This window comes from Phyllobates terribilis, unplaced genomic scaffold (genome assembly GCF_046119375.1).
Source record: "Phyllobates terribilis strain yellow unplaced genomic scaffold, ASM4611937v1 Scaffold_12__6_contigs__length_324123572, whole genome shotgun sequence".
NCBI lineage: Eukaryota > Metazoa > Chordata > Amphibia > Anura > Dendrobatidae > Phyllobates > Phyllobates terribilis.
The window spans coordinates 54,913,887-54,934,731 of record NW_027362772.1 but is presented as its reverse complement, the minus strand read 5'-3'; the positions used below and the strand labels follow the sequence as shown (position 1 = coordinate 54,934,731).

Genomic DNA, 20,845 nt, shown 5'->3' with positions numbered 1-20,845 from the left:
CTTGGTGGATGGACGCACATCTGTATTACAATCTAGCTAACAATGTAACTGCATTAACCCTCTTGTCACAAAAGTTGCAATAAAGGAACAAATCTGTTTCCTCTTTGCACAAGGGGTTAAGCCCCTGCCCTCCCTCCTGACACCCGCATGGGACTAGTAAACAGTCACCTCCCTTTCTGCATAGAGAAGAAGCTGCTCCCACTGCTATAGGCTTCTCTCCCGGGGGCTCCTCCCTTCCCTTTGCATCTCATTAGCATATATTAGTGGCAGGGCAGGTGCAGAGGGAGGCAGAGAGAAGACAGCAGCATAGGAAGGCACTTGTACACCATGGCTCCTGGACACACACTATTACATGGCTGCATTATCCTGGGGATCGTACTGCTCGGCACTGCAGGGACAGGTAGGAGCTCGCTGATAGTTTTATCCGACGGAAGGTGGAAATGCAACATGGGGTTAAACCCCCATCAATGTGCCATGTCCCCTTTTTTTTTTTTTTTTTTTTTTTACGTGCTTCTAATTAACCTGCCGGGTCAAGGAGTGTGGCAGCTCCCCCCTCGGCATGCGAGGAGTTAATGAGCGAGGTCGCCGCTTCTGCTCTGAGGTCTTTCGGAAGGTAACACATAGGACGTTTTTTTTGCCGACACGATTCACTGTTTTTTTCGATGCAGACGGCACGAAACAAAGAGATGTGTGTTTAAAGGGCAGAATCGTTTGCAGAACGTTGTACCCCCGTCGTCCTCCCTTTTTTTTTTTTATCATTTCGACCCCCGTCTTCAATGTGCATGTGTGATTGATGCCGCAGGGAGGAAGGGGTTAACCCTTGTGGTCCAGAGGAGCCAGGCTCCGCGTTCTCGTACCCTTGTCATCCCCTTCTTTTTTCTTCGGCTTGGTTCTCCGATGCCAAAACCAGCAGGAGAGATTCCACCCAATTGTCCGCATTGTCCATTCAGGAGGACTGGCAGCGGTACCCTCAGTGCTGGGATTACACACAATCCCGTCTCCATTGATGCCGCCTGTGTGATTGTGTCACTCCGAGACTGCAGATGACTCTATGAAATGTGTCAGAGGAGCTGAGATTTATGGCCGGGGGGGGGACCTGACCCCTGACACACACAGCTGCCGTGGATACTACAACACTACAACTCCCAGGAGGCTGCTGCTGCATGCTGAGCCTTGCAGTCCCCCAGCAATTTAGGATGGCCACTTTACGTCATGCTCTGACTTTCCGCTTATAGTCTATGTAGCATTTTTCTAGGTTTCTTCTAAACTATAAGAGGTCGTTGTCCTTCATGATTCCGGTTCATTATATGGATTTGTCAATATTATTGTCTGTGAGAATAATGATGACTAATGGATCATAATGCAGGGGTTAATATATTATATATGTTATTAGATGGGTCCTATAACTAATACATGATCTTTAAATCACTGTATTAAAGATTTCACTTTACTTCTTTTTTTCTGTTTTTTATTTGTATATTTTGACTTATTTTTTCAGTAATATTTTTTTCTATATTGTTTTTTTCTTTCACATATTCTGATTTTTTTTTTTCTTACCAGTTATTGTATGTTTTTTTTTGGGGGGGGTCGTCACTATTTTCTGTTTAGTGTTTGTATGTCTCTTATTTTCCTTGTTTTATTTTGATATATATATATATATATATATATATATATATATATATATATATATATATTTACTTTTTGTTCTATATTTGGTTATTATTATTAATAATAACAAGAATATTATTAGGTATATTTTTTTTACTTTTTCTTCTATATTTTGATATTAAATATATATTACCTTTTGTTCTATATTGTGATATTACTCATTATTGTAATTTTTTTTTTATTCTCCTGTCTTTACTTTTATTTTCTCTTACTATGTAATATGTGTGTATATAAAATATATAAAAAAAAAAATTTCTGAGTAATTACAACATCCCAACCAGTCCACCATACATTCCCCCGGGTTTCGCCGCTCTACGTTGCAGCGCCTTATCGCATGAGTAACTACATTAATCATTGGAAATCTGATGGCTCAAGCACCTGACATAGCTGAGCCGAGTGGCCTGTTTATGTCAATGATAATATGCCCCTGTGGTTATTAGTAAAGCCTTGCGCTTCCTCCTTGGTCTTGTTGTGTGCTGTCCAGCCATTCAGTAGGGGGCAGTGCGGTTAGTGAGGTCCTGGACTCTTCCACGTACCGCAGGGACCTTGTGGGATTAATAACAAAATCCTGGGAGTTTGCAAACACATTTGTTCTATGGATCTCTATACGAGGAGGTAAGGGGCCTATATCTGCACCAACAGATAATCACTCATGGGGGTCCCTCTAAGCCTCCTGGTAATGGTGCCATATGGGTGTGTTGGTATGAATGGGCTCTATACTGTAAGTACGAAGCTCTCCGCCTTTATGAATGGTTCCCAGAAAGCGAGGCGGCTGCCAGAATGTTATAACTCCCTGCAAAATGAACAGTTACTGTAGTTGGAGATGATGGGTATGAGTGTCTGGAAAGTCGCCCGTATCTCACTGCTGATCTTGGATTAGGATAGTATTTAAAGGGGAATTCATATGATTATTACAGGATGAGACCTCTGGAGGTCTCTACATGAGTATAATGCACGTTTCCCATTAACGAATCTATAAATATCACATTCTAATACGAAGACTAGCTACGACACAGGCGCTGCTTATCTCATTTGCGGAAGCAGTCTATCATAGGTGACTTTAATTGATAGTTCCTTCTCCTCTTGCAACTACTAACTTACTTTAACAAAGAGGTTCTTCATCAGCTGCAGTATGCTATACTGGCCTATGTCTAGCCACTGCGAAATGTTTGCAGCACTTTCCCCGGCCTCTGCGGAATGTTCGCGGCGCCCGCCCCGGCCTCTGCGGAATGTTCGCGGCGCCCGCCCCGGCCTCTGCGGAATGTTCGCGGCGCCCGCCCCGGCCTCTGCGGAATGTTCGCGGCGCCCGCCCCGGCCTCTGCGGAATATTCGCGGCGCCCGCCCCGGCCTCTGCGGAATGTTCGTGGCGCCCGCCCCGGCCTCTGCGGAATGTTCGCGCCGGCCTCTGCGGAATGTCCTCGGCGCCCGCCCCGGCCTCTGCGGAATGTTCGCGGCGCCCGCCCCGGCCTCTGCGGAATGTTCGCGGCGCCCGCCCCGGACTCTGCGGAATGTTCGCGGCGCCCGCCCCGGCCTCTGCGGAATGTTCGCGGCGCCCGCCCCGGCCTCTGCGGAATATTCGCGGCGCCCGCCCCGGCCTCTGCGGAATGTTCGCGGCGCCCGCCCCGGCCTCTGCGGAATGTTCGCGGCGCCCGCCCCGGCCTCTGCGGAATGTTCGCGGCGCCCGCCCCGGCCTCTGCGGAATGTTCGCGCCGGCCTCTGCGGAATGTCCTCGGCGCCCGCCCAGGCCTCTGCGGAATGTTCGCGGCGCCCGCCCCGGCCTCTGCGGAATGTTCGCGGCGCCCGCCCCGGCCTCTGCGGAATGTTCGCGCCGGCCTCTGCGGAATGTCCTCGGCGCCCACCCAGGCCTCAGCGGAATGTTCGCGGCGCCTGCCCCGGCTGCTGCGGAACCTCTGTAGTATCATATTAGCTCTGCATTATTTTAGGCCCTATATGGATGGGGTTGGGTTTCCTCTTCCTCAGTCTCACCCCTACGCAGGTCAGACCGGTGACTCTTTCACTCCTGGAGGCCGTCTTCTCCTGTGCGGCGTGTCTGTTGGCTTCACTCCTGCTGATGTCACACGACTTGAGGTGAAAGGTAGCGTCTTCAGAATTTGAATAATGCAATAAGATAAGTCTGTTTTAACCCTCGCCATAATCGGATGTACATATAATGAATACAATTTCAATAATCCAGAAAATCTGCTAATCCAGAATCTAATTTGGAATGTCACATAACCGGAAAACCAGTCCTGACCGATTGCAGCTGACTTTCCTTAAAAGGGCCATTGGGCAACAAACATGACAGATTCATACATTTCCCTTTCTGACTATCCAATAATCCAGCATGTACCTATATTATTTTACACCTGTGTTCCTGATAGTTATGCACAGATACTGTTCTGGAAAGGCTACTTTTTTTTTTTTTTTTTTTTTTTTTGTGCCCTGCTGGATTATCAAGCAGTTTCCTATTTTTGGATTTCCGAGCGAAGGGGCGCTGAATTAAGATTATCACAATCTTTTATTTTACTTTTAGTGAACCCACACTAATGCATTTCCCCAATTTATGCTCCATGGGTAGAATATAGGTGCCATTCATGCCAGCCTGTGTATTGTCCTATGGAGAAGTGGACACAGATTGTCCTGAAACGCGTGGGTCCCAATGCAAAATCTCCAACAGTTCCCCAACTATAATGGGTGGTCTTCTCATATGGGCGATCTGGATGTAACTGTAGCCCCTCCACTCTCTTTATTAGGGAGTTGCTATTTATGCACTTTGTTTTTGCATGTCTGCTGGCGCGGAGTCACTTGTACACTCCTTGTAAATACCATTAGTATTAGATGTGTCACTTCCGGTATCCAGTTCTTTGTAGCACAACCCCCAGCATTCCTATCCAGCAGAGATGTACTGCCTCGAGCCCTTTTTGTTTTTTGGGTAACTTTCTTTGTAAGATTGACAGGACCACAGTTTCCAGAGGTCCCAAAGCAAAAATCTACATTGTGCCTGGATGCACCTGCTGCTTCTGTGTCCTCTGCTTCATTTCAAAGCCAAGAACCACATTTTGCAGGACTGTGGCACGGGCCACCATTAGGGTATATGCATGTTTTTTTTTTGGTGGGGGGACTCTCTTACAGCAGATCTTCTCCAAAAAACATCTGAAAAATTGCTAAAAAAAAAACAAAACGTCTTAAAAGACTCTTCAGGCGGAATCCGTGTGAAGATGCCCCAAAACAGTTTCAGTAAACTGAAAAACTTTCCAAAAAGAAGCTGTTTCTACTAGAAAACTTGTTTTTTGTCGCGTCAGAGAAACTCCCGTGTGTGTGATAAGCAGCTGATTGCAATTTTTCATCTCTTCGGTCTAGACAAAGTTTTTTTGTTGTTGTTTTTTTTCAAATGCTTTCAAGAATTTGGAAGTTTTTGGGTTTTTTTCTGACGTGTTTTGCGTCCGATTTCGACAGTACCAAGTTTGGATTCCATTAGGATCTACTACCGAGAAGTGATGCGCACTTTCCACCAGACGTTTTTCAAATCTAGAAGTGGAGGGGGAAAAAAAAGTTTAAAAAAAAATAGTTTTTTTTTTTCAAATATACATTATTTAAACTTCAGGTTTTGAAAAATCCTAGTAGAAAAGAAATTGGGAAATTGGAGAAAATGTTTTTCACTTCTTTGAAACGGATCCTGACGGAATTTGTTCCAAACTTGGTGCTGCAAAAAAATACTTCAGGCTATGTGCACACTGAGTTTTACTTTTTCTGCCATTTGTTTTTGCCACTTTTTTTTCTTTTTGGAGTGGAAACTGAGCTGGAACTCCCCAAGTTTTTAAAGAGCATTTGGAAAGTTTTCGCTAAGTTTCTGCTCCAAAAACTCTTCTGCGCGAAACTCTTCACATAAAGAAACCCCCCCACCCCGTCTCCCCCATTATTTTCCAAAGCTGTTTTCCCACACCCCAAAACCTCCATCCACACATGACCTTACAGTACCAGCATTTTACGAGGTTTTACGAAGGAAGTACGAAAATCGGCAGCATAAAGTGACATCGTGCTGCAAATTTCAACACTTTTCCTCACATTTGCATGCGGACAAATTACTGCAAATAACAATACCGGGAACATAGAGGCGATTTTAAGAAATTTCAACCCCATAATTTCACATTTCAAGGGTCATTGTGTCTTTTCAAACTGAGCATACTCAGATGACATTATTCAAAATTTAGTCCAGGAGTTATTAGCTTTAAGAATTTCCCAGCATGCCCTGCAAAGTGTTCTTGAAGGCCACTGTGCAAAATGTCATTTTTTTTTTTTTTTTCTTTTCTAATTTCCATCATCTTCGTCTTCTCCGCTCTGACATAGGGGGATGTTTTCTCTTCTCATCTAATGAGAATATTAATATGCAGTTTTGCCCTTGCGTTGCCATCCTTATAAAATTATGAAAAGGTTTATGGTAATATATAAAATGTGAGCAGAAAATACCTGTTGGAGGATTTATTAACATTAATCCCCGGCGTATGTTGTAACGTGGCCCTTGGACTTTGTGTGTCAGGGTTTAGCTCAGCGCTAAGAAAAAGGAAATTAAAGGGAGTTCGTCATTTGCAAAGTCTCTTTTTTAAATCGGGACGTTTCGAAGATGGAGCTCCTTTTGTTTGACCTTCTATGTGCCAAGAGGTCCCATGTATAGACACTTCTTCATCCCTTAAATCTATTCATGGCAGAAAGTCCAAGGTAAACCATTAAATTCCATCTAAGTGAATGAGAAGGCTCCAAGGGGGTGAGGCTTATTTATTTCAAGCCCCTCCCATGAGGAGCAGCAGCACCAAAACCCTATGGAAATGGAGTGTTTATAACAATCGTTTTACATCTCACAGGGGCTGACCGTGACTTTATTGGCAAGGGTGCCCAGGAGGACCATGGATGATATTTTAAGGGCAGGTTAGAGGGTGCCATTATGGATTGTAAAGGGTAAAATCCAAACCTATAGTGTTTGATGGTCTGTATTCAGTGTCAGACTGAAGAACATTGGGTCCACCAGAGGATTTGATTCTGAAGGCCTACCTTTCTCCTCAACTCAAGAGCCCCATAGGAACTGCAAGGTTTGCACTATGAACTCTACTGAAGGAGAAGCCAGGGCCCACCGGAGGATTCTCAGGTTCTCTGGTGGGCTAATCCAACCCTGTCTGTATTAGACTCCAACACACACGAGTTTGTCCTTGAGAAAATGGCTTTCTCCATGGTGGATAATGTTTGAGGACCCTCTAAATTCCGCTTCGAAATTACCCGCCAACGTGCAAAATAAAATTGTGCGCACTCCGTGCTTTCATTATATCAACGACACGCATTTACATTGTACCTAGCAATTACACGATGTTCAGCCCAACGACTTCAAAGACTTTGGTTTAATACGGAATTCGGCTTACAGGACCCTCTGGCAAACAGAAGGGGAGATGGCACATTACCACCACTGCGCTCAGAAAGCAAATATGCCGGCAATTATATTGCTATAATTACAATTCTACATTGGTAGGGCGATAACTGGGGCACAGGAGGGTGAGGGGCATTTTTCCAGTTGCGGATACTGAATTTGCCAACCAAGCAAAAATTATTGAAATTTTTCTTTTTTTTTATGATGAGCAAAAATGCAAAAATCTTCACCAGTGTTCCCAACTTTCCATCTTTTAGCGTATTTCCTCAGTGTCCATCTGTATCTCCATCTCTCCATCTTCTCCGCGCTCTCCCCCAGTTTTTTTATCTTCTCTGTGACGCTTGACTCAGCTCAAATTAGCGAATGAAAGCTGTTAAGGAAGGTTAAGCCATGAGGAGGACACCACACAGGCGGCTCCTTCCCAATTCAGGATTTTTGTATGTGTGTGCATTTCCCTGTGAATATTCTTCTGTTCTTCCCACCTCTGAAGCTTTGGACCGTCTTATCGTGGCCGGCAGATGCCTTCGGCGAAATTGCATTTCTACAAATCAATAGTTGAACTAGTTCCAGAGCCCAGGACACTACAACCCCCGCAGTGCCTGGCGGAGCAGCACGGGGTGATACACCTACCGCGGTCCAGCTATGCTTCCTTAGATTGCCTTTATCTAATCACATCTCCTGTGCGCTGCAGTACTGTTATTAAAGGGGAAAGCCACCTAAAATCTTCTGAGGTGACATTGGTGGGTCATGATGCCCATGATTCTCCATATGAAAAGTCCACGGCACTGTAAAGAATGTACAAATCTCTCTTACATCCACTCTATAGAGTGCCATGGTCCCTTTAATTTTAGAGTTAGCCTGGTTTTATGCTTTCAAAATCTGTTGCATGAGCAGCAAAGATTATAATATATGCGCAATACGCCGATGAAACTGGGCAGATACACCCAGCCTCACTGTGCAGGTGCCAGAAGCTTCTTCATGCAAAAAAAGAGATTTTGTCGGGGCTTGTGATTTTTATCTTCCCGACTCTCCGCTCCTCTCTTCTCTCCCCAGCTCGTCTCTCCTCTTCCCGGCTCGTCTCTCCTCTTCCCGGCTCGTCTCTCCTCTTCCCGGCTCGTCTCTCCTCTTCTCGGCTCCTCTCTCCTCTTCCCGGCTCTTCTCTTCTCTTCCCGGCTCTTCTCTTCTCTTCCCGGCTCTTCTCTTCTCTTCCCGGCTCTTCTCTTCTCTTCCCGGCTCTTCTCTTCTCTTCCCAGCTCTTCTCTTCCCAGATCTTCTCTTCCCAGATCTTCTCTTCCCAGATCTTCTCTTCCCAGATCTTCTCTTCCCAGATCTTCTCTTCTCTACTCTCTCCGGCTCGGCTCTTCTCTTCTCTACTGTTCCAGGCTCGGCTCTTCTCTCGCCCTTCATTTTTTTTCAGTGTGCTGTGTCCATTTTTTACAATCTTTGTTGCATTCATTTCTCTCCTATCCATTAAGAAGTAGAATATGAACAGCACATGAATGACATCCAAGTGCTATCTGTGTTTTTTTTTTTTTTTTCCTTAATGTATTGGCGAGTTAGATATGAAACATGGATCAAAGTAGGACACGTCTAAAATGTTTTCATATTTTTGCTGGGAGTTGGTTTCCAAATAAAAATGACATTGGTTGTTTTAGGTACATGATCTATCCATAAAAATAACAGATAGCACACGATGTACCGAAAATGTTGATGTGTGAAACTTGCCTTTAGGCTAGGGTCAGAGTTTGATCAGAGTGTCGGCATTTTGCGATCAAGATTCTCTTGGATGATGGAACCAAATTTCTCCATTTTGTGAGTCCGGAAATCGAATTTTATCCGAGTACAGTCCGATGATTTCCATGCACTCTTTGACTTGCAAGGCTCAATACGTTCCGAATAGTGGATCATACTTTGACATGGTGCTCTCTGACTGGCTCTGTCCAAGGAAAATATCGGACGTGTGTGTGACAGCATGGAGTAGCATTGGGCCAAGTGCAATCTGGTGTTTTTTCGGATCACACTCGGATTGATAGTACTCTGGTGTGAGCGAGCCTTTGGGGACACCGATCAAGCCACCAATTGGGCGCGATTAGGGCTCAGTCATCATGACTCTCTTCGGAACAGTCTCCACCTCCTTGACCTGAAATATCTCCGTAGCACACGGCAAAAGCAAAATAGTTTGGGAGACAAGAAAAACGGGTTCTACGTGAAAGCTGCTGCAAAATTGCTGCTGTGAGATGCCACAGTCTTTCATCATATAAATAGGGGATGACGTTAAATCTCCTTTAAACTTGACTTGGCTTCTTGGTGACATCTTAGTCTCTATCAGCTTTGTCTTCTCTTCCAAACATTATTGTCTTATTTCTGTTGCATTTCCCGTGTGATTTGTCTGGCCATTTGTGCTTTGCATAGCTTTTTATATTCCGGGCCTCCCCTGTGTGCTGCATCCTCTCGCTGTGCAGCTGCTGAGCGCCGAGTCGTCGTTCCTCTCTTGTGTATTGCTGTGCATGGCTCTGCGGACCTCGTGCTCCACAGTTCTGCTTCTTGTATGTATCCCCCGTGCTTCATCCGGCTGCACTGCACAACTGTGTTTCTGAGCGTTTCACCTTGAGTTTCGCTGCACTGCCCTTCTTCGCTGTATGGCGGTGCATCGCCCTCGTCTACCATGTATTATGTTTACCAGCTTGCAAAAACTCTTCCGTTCTTCGCTAGATTGCATTCATTTCAGCTTCTGTAGAAAACTTAATTTGCTTAACCCCCTCTGGAATTTTTTTTTCTGTTTCATCGCCCTAATCGCCTGCAGCGTAGATGTGGAAATAGGGTTGTCATATTTCAGCCTGCTACCTGTCTAATCAGTCCCCGGCTCTGCAGGGTCCTGGAGAAACCGGAGAGCATTCCTGGACTCTCCAATCTAGCCTCAACGCCCTATAAGAGGCAATTGGGTACCACTTTAGGAGATTAAACACCCCTTCCCCAGTAGCTGCACTGCTTCTGAATTGGCCAGGTTGGACAAAAATTGAAAAATTGTAATTTTTGGACCCCCCACCCATATGTAAAGCCAATAAAGTCGACAGAAAATACATGCACACTTGGTTTGGCTGAGCGTACATGTGTTTTCAAAGGGCATTAACACCTCTTATGGTAGCTTATACCCCTCGAGAAGAGAGGTTCAACCTGCCTTCTTTCGCCCAACATCGTTTGGGGTGACAGTGAGAACGTCACCATACACATACAACTATGCATTTCTATAAGATGGGGAAAATACTAGAAAAATGCATAAAAAAAGACATAAAAGGGTAAAATCTGCATGTTGCAGTTTGATATTTAATTTTTTTATGCAGAAAAATTACAAATACTAATGTGCTGCAGGTTGCTGCATCCTGCAGCACTTTGTTGGTTGTAAGCATAGCTGTTTTTCTGTGGTGGGAAAATGCTATAAAAATACATAAAGACAAAAAAGGGTGAAATCTGAATGTTGCAGTTTGGTGGGGGGTTTTTACGCAGAAAAATGACAAATCCTAATCTGCTGCAGGTTGCTGCATCCTGCAGCACTTTTGTTAATTGTAAGCATAGCTGCTTTTTTTTCTGTGATGTTTTTCGGATTTGTTGTCCTTTTCAGTGAATTATTTTACTTTTATTAAATCTCCTCTGTTACTTTGTGCCGGAAAATCCACAAATGCGTTTACCCTTTAGGGGGTGCGTTCATGCGTTCAGTAGTTTATGATGCTGATTTTGCCGCAGATCCGCCTGTACTACATGAGTTTATCAAGGGTTTCACCTTCTGTATTGCAAAGGGTATAACCGCAACATAAATGTAAAAATCACACCATGGCTTCCATTTCCTCTGGATAGAAAATCCGCAGCGTATCTGACCCGTGTGAACGTGTCCTTAAAAGATGGTTTTAGAGTAAAGAATTTACAAAAATGTCCTTTTTTTTGTTGAACGTTCCTTCACTATACCTCCACATACACTACTTTCTCATCATGAAATGGCTCCTGGATTCAATTAGAAAGTCTTTATTTTGCATTTTAATTAGTCCCGTTCAATAAATATTAACTTAAATATCCCCAGGGGCACGGAGTGATGGGAACAATTAAATCAGAACGTATCAAATTAATAGGAAATATTTAAACTTTTTTGAAAAAGGGCAAGAGATATTATAAAGGTCGGTGAAGTCAACGTGGGTACAAATAAAGTCACAAGTTTACGTGATAATTTCCAGCTCTGCCTGTGTGTCAGTCTTTACTGTAGTTCTGGAATTCTGTTCATGTATCAGGAAGATCAAGATGTTCATGTTTAACTTCGTTTCTGTTTGATTCCACCAATTCAGTTGTTGTTTTCTAAAGGCGAGAGCCACCAGTGGCTACAAATATTGTGTTCTTAAAGGGATCCACACCATAAGTATTTTCTGGGTGCCAAGTACCCCATTCCTCTTTGCCAATATGTCCACGAAGAGCACCTGAACCCCTGTTCTTTCCAATTTTTTCAATCTGATGGTAAGAAGGAACAGGAGGTAAATCGCTTTACATATAGTTGGAATGTCTCTTTAAAGAGGACCTGGCACTCGTCATAAACTTGTATGTTTTTATCCCCTGGTGCAAATGCCGCTGTTCTCCTGAATCCGGCAATGTTTTTCTTTTGTTTCTGCGCCTCTCCGTTCTTGAGATATGGCCCCTTTTTCCTTCTGTAACAATCTAGTCTTGTTATCCACGTGGGTGTGGTCCTTAAGAAGGACCATGCCCTCTTGACAAAGAAGACAATTTATATACAAAGAATAGAGGGCCATATCTCGGGAAAGGAGAGGCGCAGGAACAAAAGAAAAACATCGCCGGATTCAGGAGAAGAGCGGCATTTACACCAGGTAAAGAAAACATGCTTTGACAGGTCCGCTTTAAGAATTGTCACCCAGCTTTCCACAAACCCTGAATGGCCTATAGTAGTATAATGCTGAATTATATTCTCCTCCTGCCCCCACTTTCCTATTATTCTAGCCAAGTATTTCTTGCAGTTCTTTATCTCCTGGCAATTCTGCTCGTGAACCAGGAGGCTCAGGATGAACAGTTCTAAATGTCTTTCCCTGATAGGCTAGCACTGCAGTAGGTAAGCAGAAGAGGACACAGAAAAAAGTGCTCATATTTATACCTGGCGGATTCTGTATTTACCCAAACATACGCTAATAATGTATCTCCGATTTTGATAGAAACATATTTTTAGCATGCAAATACAAAACAACCACATCCTGAAGGTAGGGACAAAAATAGCAGAAATTAATCCCAGAAGAAAACCCACGAGAATCAGGAGATGGATATGATGAGCTTAACATTTAAAGGAACATATCCTTGTCTAGTAGAGTCTGAGGGGCGGAGCATGACTCTTTGCATTCTGTGGGTCATGCTCCGCCCCTTCCAGCACTATACATCAGTTTGGAGTGTTTTCTCGGACGACACTTGGATTTTTTTCACGGATCTATCGGTTTGAATGGACGAGTTTGATCCATGGCCCGGAACAAAATCAGACAAGTCTCCATAGGGGTGGACCGAAAGAGTTGTGTTGGGCGATCTGGGGCACTTCTAACTTTCTGTTGAAGTTTTGACGTGAAAAAAACCCCCAAAGTTTGAGAGAAAATGTTTCCACTCAAAATATATTAAATCAAAAATAGACATAAATTTGTTTTATAGGGTGTTTTGTAAATGGAACATCGGGTACAGGAGATAATTCCTGCTGTGCATATTAATGCCATCTCTGCTACCGATGGTAATTTATCAACCAAATCCCAGTTTCAGAAGTGAAAAATGTAATTTACCTATTTAAGACTGATGAAAGATATTATGAGAACAGCGACACTGCAGCTGTTTGGCCTCGATAATATAGGGGTCCTTGTGTTCTCCTCCAATGCCTGGTACAAGTGCCCATCAGTAGTACTGGTCTTTTAGCTCTTGTCATAATATTAAGGCTTTCTAAATTTTTGGATTTTTGTTTTCCATATTATTCCTTATTCGACTTTTTTTCCACTTATTTGTCTAGACCGTTGGCAAGGTTTGGGCTTCTCAACGGATGAATGACCACCTTTGCTTACATTTTATGGGATGACATTTTGAGTGGACTGGTATGAAGTCCTCCTGTGGTCCACTGTGGCCAAAAGACTTCAATTTAGGCTGGTTTCACACATCTGTCATTCACGTTGTGATTATGAACCACTGTCTCCAGACTTTCCACAGGTCTCTGGACCAAAACTCAACAGTGTTCGAGTCAGGAGACTCGTGGACGGTCCGGACATCATATGCTCCAATGAGTCTCCTGACCCAATCTCAAAAGACTCATATATTCCTATGAGGATGTTGAGTTTGGGTCAGGAGACTCATGGATGGATGTGGACAGCCCCAACATCATGAGTTTGGGTCAGGAGATTCATCGAAGCACATGATGTCTGGACCGTTCATGAAGGCATCTGGTACACCTTCAAAAATTTAACATCACCGGTATACCCAAAAAGAAATGGTGGGATCGACCAAATGAAGTGTAATCTAGATGGCACACATCCGACATTCACAATTGGAGCTCATGATGTCTAGACTGTCTCCTGGCCAAAACTCGAAAGCCTCATATATTCCTATGAGACTATTGAGTCTGGGTTGGGAGACTCATGGATGGATGTGGACAGTCCAGAAATCATGAGTTTGGGTCAGGAGATTCGTCAGAGCACATGATGTCCGGACCATCCACGAGTCTCTTGACCGAAACTCAACCACCTCATATATTCCTATGAGGCTGTTGAGTTTGCTCCAACTGTGACTGTCGGATATGTGCCATTTGGATTATACTTTATTTGGTGGATCTCACCATTTCTTTTTCTGTATATCGATGATGTTACATTTTTGGAGGTCTACCAGATGCCTTCAGAGATCCAGTCATGGTTTGGAAACTCAAGGGGCCATATTTGAAGTGGTTCTAGTGTCACCTCCAGAGATGTCTGTACCCCCATAAGCCAAACTTATATTTTGATAAGAACTCTAAAGTGGTGGGATTTAGCTTGAAGCTAATGTCCCACCTCACCACCCAACTCAACCCAACAATCATGGGCTTCTCTTAATACTAGAGTCTAAGGAGTCTTTGATGGGACTAAAACATCTGAACCCCATATAAATACACCAATTGCGTCTGGTTGATGGGCTTTTTGGCCAACGTTATGACCTTCTCCAGTCCAAAACTAGGTTCTAATAAGGTAGTCAAGTGGAGAAGTCCTCTATCTGTTTATAAGCTTAGACAGCTCATGTTTCCCGGCTCCTATGTGAGCGTCTTGATTTTGTCAGGTTAGAGTTTTTGTTTTTTTTCCTTTCCTTCTGCTGCTCAGATTTTGTAAAACCGAGAGCTTCAAGTTTGACCAAAATTAGCAGCGACATGGAGGGCAAAGCAAGGGAGACCTGTCACCGCGAGAAAATGTGATTATTTTCCTACAAAAATGAATTTATTCTCTCTGGACAAATGTTAACCTGCTCATTTCCAGCTGCAGGCACCTCATTTACCAGTTATGACGTAGGGCGGTATTAACCTTTTCAAGTCCTGGATGGAATTAATTTTAATTTTTTTTTCATCAATTTACCAGTTGAGGAACCTAATAATTTCTAAAGTGGGTCCAGATCATGGATCTAAATCTCATTAACCAAGGTGAATTATGAAATCAAACCGGTGTTTTTATCATGTGACTTTTAGATAGAGTCTCTCCATAATCCTGTGAGCACCATAGGGCGGTACATTAGTCAATAGTGTCATTTAGGCACCATGCTCACAGCTAATCCAGTAGGCTACTTCTCCCACCGCTCCAATACGTGGGCTAATTTAGATCCAGCCATAGATTTTGGACTGGTCTGTTCAATTACCATCAGAGGCAGGATTACAAGGACAAGTAAGACCTCTGTACAGAACTGATGACAAAGGATCCACCAATCACAATAGGTGATGTCACAGCTCACCTCCTCCTCCTCTACAATGACTGATAACACCTCTATATACAGTAGATAACACAGGATCCACCATTCACAATAGGTGATGTCACAGCTCACCTCCTCCTCCTGTAGGACTGATAACACCTCTATATACAGTAGATAACACAGGATCCACCATTCACAATAGGTGATGTCACAGCTCACCTCCTCCTCCTGTACAATGACTGATAACCTAGGATCCACCATTAATAATAGATGTCACAGTTCACCTCCTTCTCCTCCTGTGCAATGACTGATAACACCTCTAGATACAGTAGATAACACAGGATCCACCAATCACAATAGGTGATGTCACAGCTCACCTACTCCTGTACAATGACTGATAACATAGGATCCACCATTAACAATAGATGATGTCACAGCTCACCTCCTCCTCCTGTGCAATGACTGATAACACCTCTATATACAGTAGATAACACAGGATCCACCATTCACAATAGGTGATGTCACAGCTCACCTCCCCCTCCTCCTGTACAATGACTGATAACACCTCTATATACAGTAGATAACACAGGATCCACCATTCACAATAGGTGATGTCACAGCTCACCTCCTCCTCCTGTACAATGACTGATAACCTAGGATCCACCATTAATAATAGATGTCACAGTTCACCTCCTCCTCCTCCTGTGCAATGACTGATAACACCTCTAGATACAGTAGATAACACAGGATCCACCAATCACAATAGGTGATGTCACAGCTCACCTCCTCCTATACAATGACTGATAACATAGGATCCACCATTAACAATAGATGATGTCACAGCTCACCTCCTCCTCCTGTACAATGACTGATAACACCTCTATATACAGTAGATAACACAGGATCCACCATTCACAATTGGTGATGTCACAGCTCACCTCCTCCTGTACAATGACTGATAACACCTCTATATACAGTAGATTACACAGGATCCACCATTCACAATGATATGTCACAGCTCCCCCCTCCGTTCACAATAATCTGTTGCACACGCTCATTAGATGCTTCAATATAAAAGATAGGATGGCATCTGACCATTGTGGCTAATGTACATGTGTTGTTTCCTGAAACAGAAAGTTTGAGTATGTAAAAAAAAAAAAAAAAGCCCTAGTGGCCGATGTGAGAATTGCATTTCTTAAAGATTGTAATATGGGAGAAAAAAACATTGCCAAAAATGTTTAAAAAATATAGGATGACACATGTGCCTCAATTTGGCTTCAAAATTGTAATGGGAAAATAAACCCCTTCCATGATTATACAGTAAAATGTCAGCAGTACGGGGAATGGGAGGGATACGCTGATAGGATTTTAGACTTTTTTTTTTGCCCTCAGGCGCAGTAAGGGTTACTCCGGAGGTGCAGCCATTGTGCGGTGGGGTCTCGACATGATTATGATTAGTGGGGACAGTGTGAGGCCGGCCCTGTTTGCTTGAGATTTCCCCCAGGACACACTTCAGTGATCTGCAGGAGGATGAGAGGTCGTCCATAGAATTCCGGATTAGTTCTGTCTCCTGGAGCCGGAAACATCAGGATGGAGCGCGGTGGAATCCTAATAGGAGACGTAGGAAAGAACAAGGAGCACGGCGGCCTCCGCACCTCTCTGGACTCTTGTTTAATTATCGGGATCATTTTTTTATTTTTTGGGATGTTCCCAATTTGGAATATTGTTCATGGCTGGAACTTGTAGTGCTACAAAGGCCAGATTACCTATTGGTGTATATATTCACCGATTGGGCTTCTATATTTGGTGCGGCGATGTCTGCGCATTTCAGTTCCTGATCATCTACATGCTTTTTTTTTTTTTTTTTCCTGAAATAGCGCCACTCTTCTCTGTAGGTGGTGTCTGGTATTGCAGCTCACCTTCATTAAACGTGCTTGCATCAGCATTGTGGGTATATTCAAAGGGATTCTTTTTTTTTAAAGGATTGTGCTCTTGTATGTGGTTCTGCGCTGCTCCAGCTGCTGGAACACTACAACTCCCAGCATGCCTAGGACACATTTATAAATGGCTCTGCAAGGTTCAGTAACCTGCGCTGCTCCAGTTGCTGTAACACTACAACTCCCAGCATGCTCAGGACACATTTATAAATGGCTCTGCAAGGTTCAGTAACCTGCGCTGCTCCAGTTGCTGTAACACTACAACTCCCAGCATGCTCAGGACACATTTATAAATGGCTCTGCAAGGTTCAGTAACCTGCGCTGCTCCAGTTGCTGTAACACTACAACTCCCAGCATGCTCAGGACACATTTATAAATGGCTCTGCAGGGGTCTGTAACCTGCGCTGCTCCAGTTGCTGTGACACTACAAGTCCCAGCATTCTTCGCATACATTTATACAAGTTACTGCAGGTGTCAGCAACCTTCAGCACCCCTGCTTTGGTGACACTACAACTCCCAGCATGCCCTGTTGAAGTTTCCCTCTCCCCTTCACAATCATTGTCATCAGGAGATCTGCTCTCTCCAAAATAAGAAACCCCTTTAAATTGTTACTTCTTAGGGTTCCTTTACTTCTTTCATCTGCTTAAAATGGGATCTGTCACCAGATTTCACAATTCAAACTCCATTATTGCATTAGTTAATGGATCTCTTGGACCTGATAACACTGGTGTACTTACTTTGAAAATATCCTTGTCCCAATGGTTGTGTATTCCTTTTTTGAAAGTTCTGTCTCCCAATATCCAAATGAGTCGAGTTCTAGCTGAACTCCTGAAACGCTCATTTTATGAAGAACATGCCTTTTCAAAGTAAGTACACCAGCCCCATCACGAGATCTTTTTAATAAATTATTGTGAAATCTGGCACAGAGCCCTCTTTAAAGGAAGCGTGAATAGGCCTTGATGATGTAGGGTCTTGATGATAAAGGAGCCTTATCCAAGTATGATTTTAATGGAGTTCCCCTTTAAATCTTAAAAATAAAGTTAATGTAACGTATAGAAAGCTCAACTTCACCCTAAATCTTCTCGTGAACGAGGCCTGAGGACACGGCAGAACCTGTCTGACAGGTGTCTCTGGGGTTAACGCATAATCCAGCCCTATGGTGCCATACCATACCATGGCGGGCGGGGGGCCGGGACCCTGTAATGTCCTTACAAATTGCTGTTGGACAGGACAATGGGATGCGTGTATACATGACACAATGGGATACAGTCTGCAGAATGGCGGCATTGTGCGGGAGCTTTGTAGTGGGTGACATTACAGGGAGTGGTAATGTCATTATGGCGTCCGGTATATGAGAAGGTCTATAATACGCCACTGAAGGCTTTATACAGGTGATGGAGGGATATGATGTCAGACCCAGCCGGGAAAAAAAAACCCTCTGGCTACAAAACCTTTAAGACGGAAGTCTCGCCCTACCTAAGTCCCCCCCCACCCTGTTTAGATTCCCAGGGATCACTTATGATCTGCAGGAGCAAGTGGTCAAATGAGGTATTACACTCTTCATATGGAATCCAGCGGGATGCTCAATAAATGCATAGACACCCGGCTTAAAAGGTATTTTTCTCCTTTTCATAAATGGGTATTATCGGATAGAGCTGGTAAAAACAATCACTTTTGCAATTTACTGCTTGTTAAAGTTTGCAGCGGTTCTTGAGCTATTAACACTTTTCTATGGTTTACAGCTCGTCGCTGGCACGATTCCTCCCTTCAGTGTGTCATGGGAGCAGTGAGTGACAGCTCAGTCATCCAATCCAATGCAAGGGCGTGTTGAGCGGTTAGTGTGTTGATTGACAGCTCGGTCGTCCAATCCAGTGCAGGGATGTGCTGGGCTTGTCAGTATTTTGACAGCTCAGCAGTCCGGTCCGAGACTGGGAGGTGCTGAGCTTCTTGCAGGTGCTCTCTTTTTCTAAATAATTACCTTGCTACTTAGCTGAGCCCTCAGCCCCAGATCTCTGTCAATCGTAGCATTTGCTCTGTGGTAATTCTGTGCTCTGTTTATTGATCTGTTGCTGTCTGACCTTGAACTTTGTCCTGACCATCCGTTTGCCTAGCCCCTTTTTGCTCTGATCTGCTATTTTCCTGGTTATTCTGACCTCAGACCGTGACCTGACTACGCCTTTGTCTTTCCTCTTTTTGTTTACTGTATGCTCTCTTGGTATCTGACCCCAGAACATTTTACTCAATAGAAAAAAGCATGGATGTTCTGATGTCTAGCAGCGGTGGTCGGTCTCCAAGGAATCGAGCTGTAAACAAGAGAAAAATGTTAATATATGAAGAACGGCTGAAAATTTTAATAAGCAGTAAATTGCAAAATTGCTTGTACTTACAAGCTCTATCCGACAATATCCATTTTATGAAGATGGGAAATAACACTTTAAGGACCCAATACACATTAGTTAGCTGCCAGCTGACTGTTCGGCAATCTTTACCATTTACTGGAACACTCCTGTGTTCTCTGAGAGAACGGCTGCCAGACCCCACTTATTTCGAATTCCAAAGTGACAATCCTTCTCATCCTCTGTCGGGGGAGAATCAAGAGGCCCCCATTAGATTTTGGGCAGAACCCGTTGATATTGGTGGGTACGGCCGACCGTAATCCAACATGTATGGGGGCTCTCAGCCATTCTGACTGATGGATTGGACGTCTGAGTTTTCTATTTCCCTGAACTTGTCACATTGTATCTCTTATCTGACACTGTTTTTGTTGCACCAGTCTCCTCTCGGACTCCCTCTGCCTAATGAATCCCCACTTCACCTCCACCCACCACCTCAATTCCTAAATGTTTGGGCTTCTCCCTTTTCTCTCCTGTTTGGCGCGGGGATCCCAGCATTCTTCAGCTGTGAGTGGGAGAGAGGGGGAAGCAATGTTTGTCCAAGTCATCACCAACAACAATGCCTTATTTACATGCTGGTTACCCCTTCGCCGGTCAGAGGCAACCCTCATTCTGGCGTCTCAGGATGATTTAGAATTTAGGGCCCCCCACTTGCTTTCCGGATCGTTTACAGATATGATAAAGCTGTAATGTGGCCTCCGGTTAAAACAGGATGACCATTCATTTCTGGTTTCCAGGACATAATTTACGGATGGATTTGCTTTCAAGAAGTCGGTTACATTGTTAAGTTATTGTTCAATATGGATTTTTTTTTCCCCTCCTACTGTGAGCTGAGGGATGATTATAACCTTTGATGCTGGGAATCTGACAGTGTGAAATGCTGAGCACATGGGGGGCATTGGAAAGGAAGAAAATTATGCATTTATCTTTGGGCTTAAAGGGGAACTTCGCCTAGAATGTTCTCTCAAAACTCCCCCATCGTCTTTTTCTGTTTGGCCATATCTTAAGGTGATCATATACCTTAGATAGCTGACATCATTGCTCTCGCCCCCTATAAATATGCATGCTCAGCTGTGCTGAATGTGCATGTGTTCTCAATGGGGAGAGGAGAGTAAGCTGCTGCCAGACACCTGCTTATGTCTTATGAGGGGAAAAAAAAGGATTGGGCATGTTTAAATTTAACAACCTGATCCTTCTTACCTTCGTCATCAGTTGGTAGATTCCCATAACTATTTGATTATTGGCCGGTCCTTTGAAACGTTGGCCAGTTCAGTCAATATTCATCTAACGCATGTGGCCACCAAGGGCTTTAAAAAAAACATGGCTACTTTCATCAAAAAACAGCACCACACAGGTTATGTCTGGTATTGCAGTTTGGCTCCATTGAATAGAGTAGTGCTGAGTTGCAATACCACACACAACCTGTGGACAGGGGGTGGTATTGTTTTTGAAGAAAGTAGGAATTTGTGTTTTTAACTAAATCTTAACCCAAGTATCTGAAAAAA

The 20,845-nt window shown here is 43.8% G+C and overlaps 1 protein-coding gene across 1 annotated transcript in view; it reads left to right on the top strand.

Moving 5' to 3' along the window:
• Window positions 1-239: 239 nt before the first annotated feature.
• The window catches only part of CADM4 (cell adhesion molecule 4), a 349,007-nt gene continuing 328,401 nt past the window's right edge, over window positions 240-20,845 (top strand). The window contains exon 1 of the mRNA XM_073655825.1: window positions 240-400. Coding sequence (XP_073511926.1) covers window positions 328-400 — 73 coding nt within the window. The 5' untranslated portion in view covers window positions 240-327. The remainder of the gene's footprint in view (window positions 401-20,845) is intronic.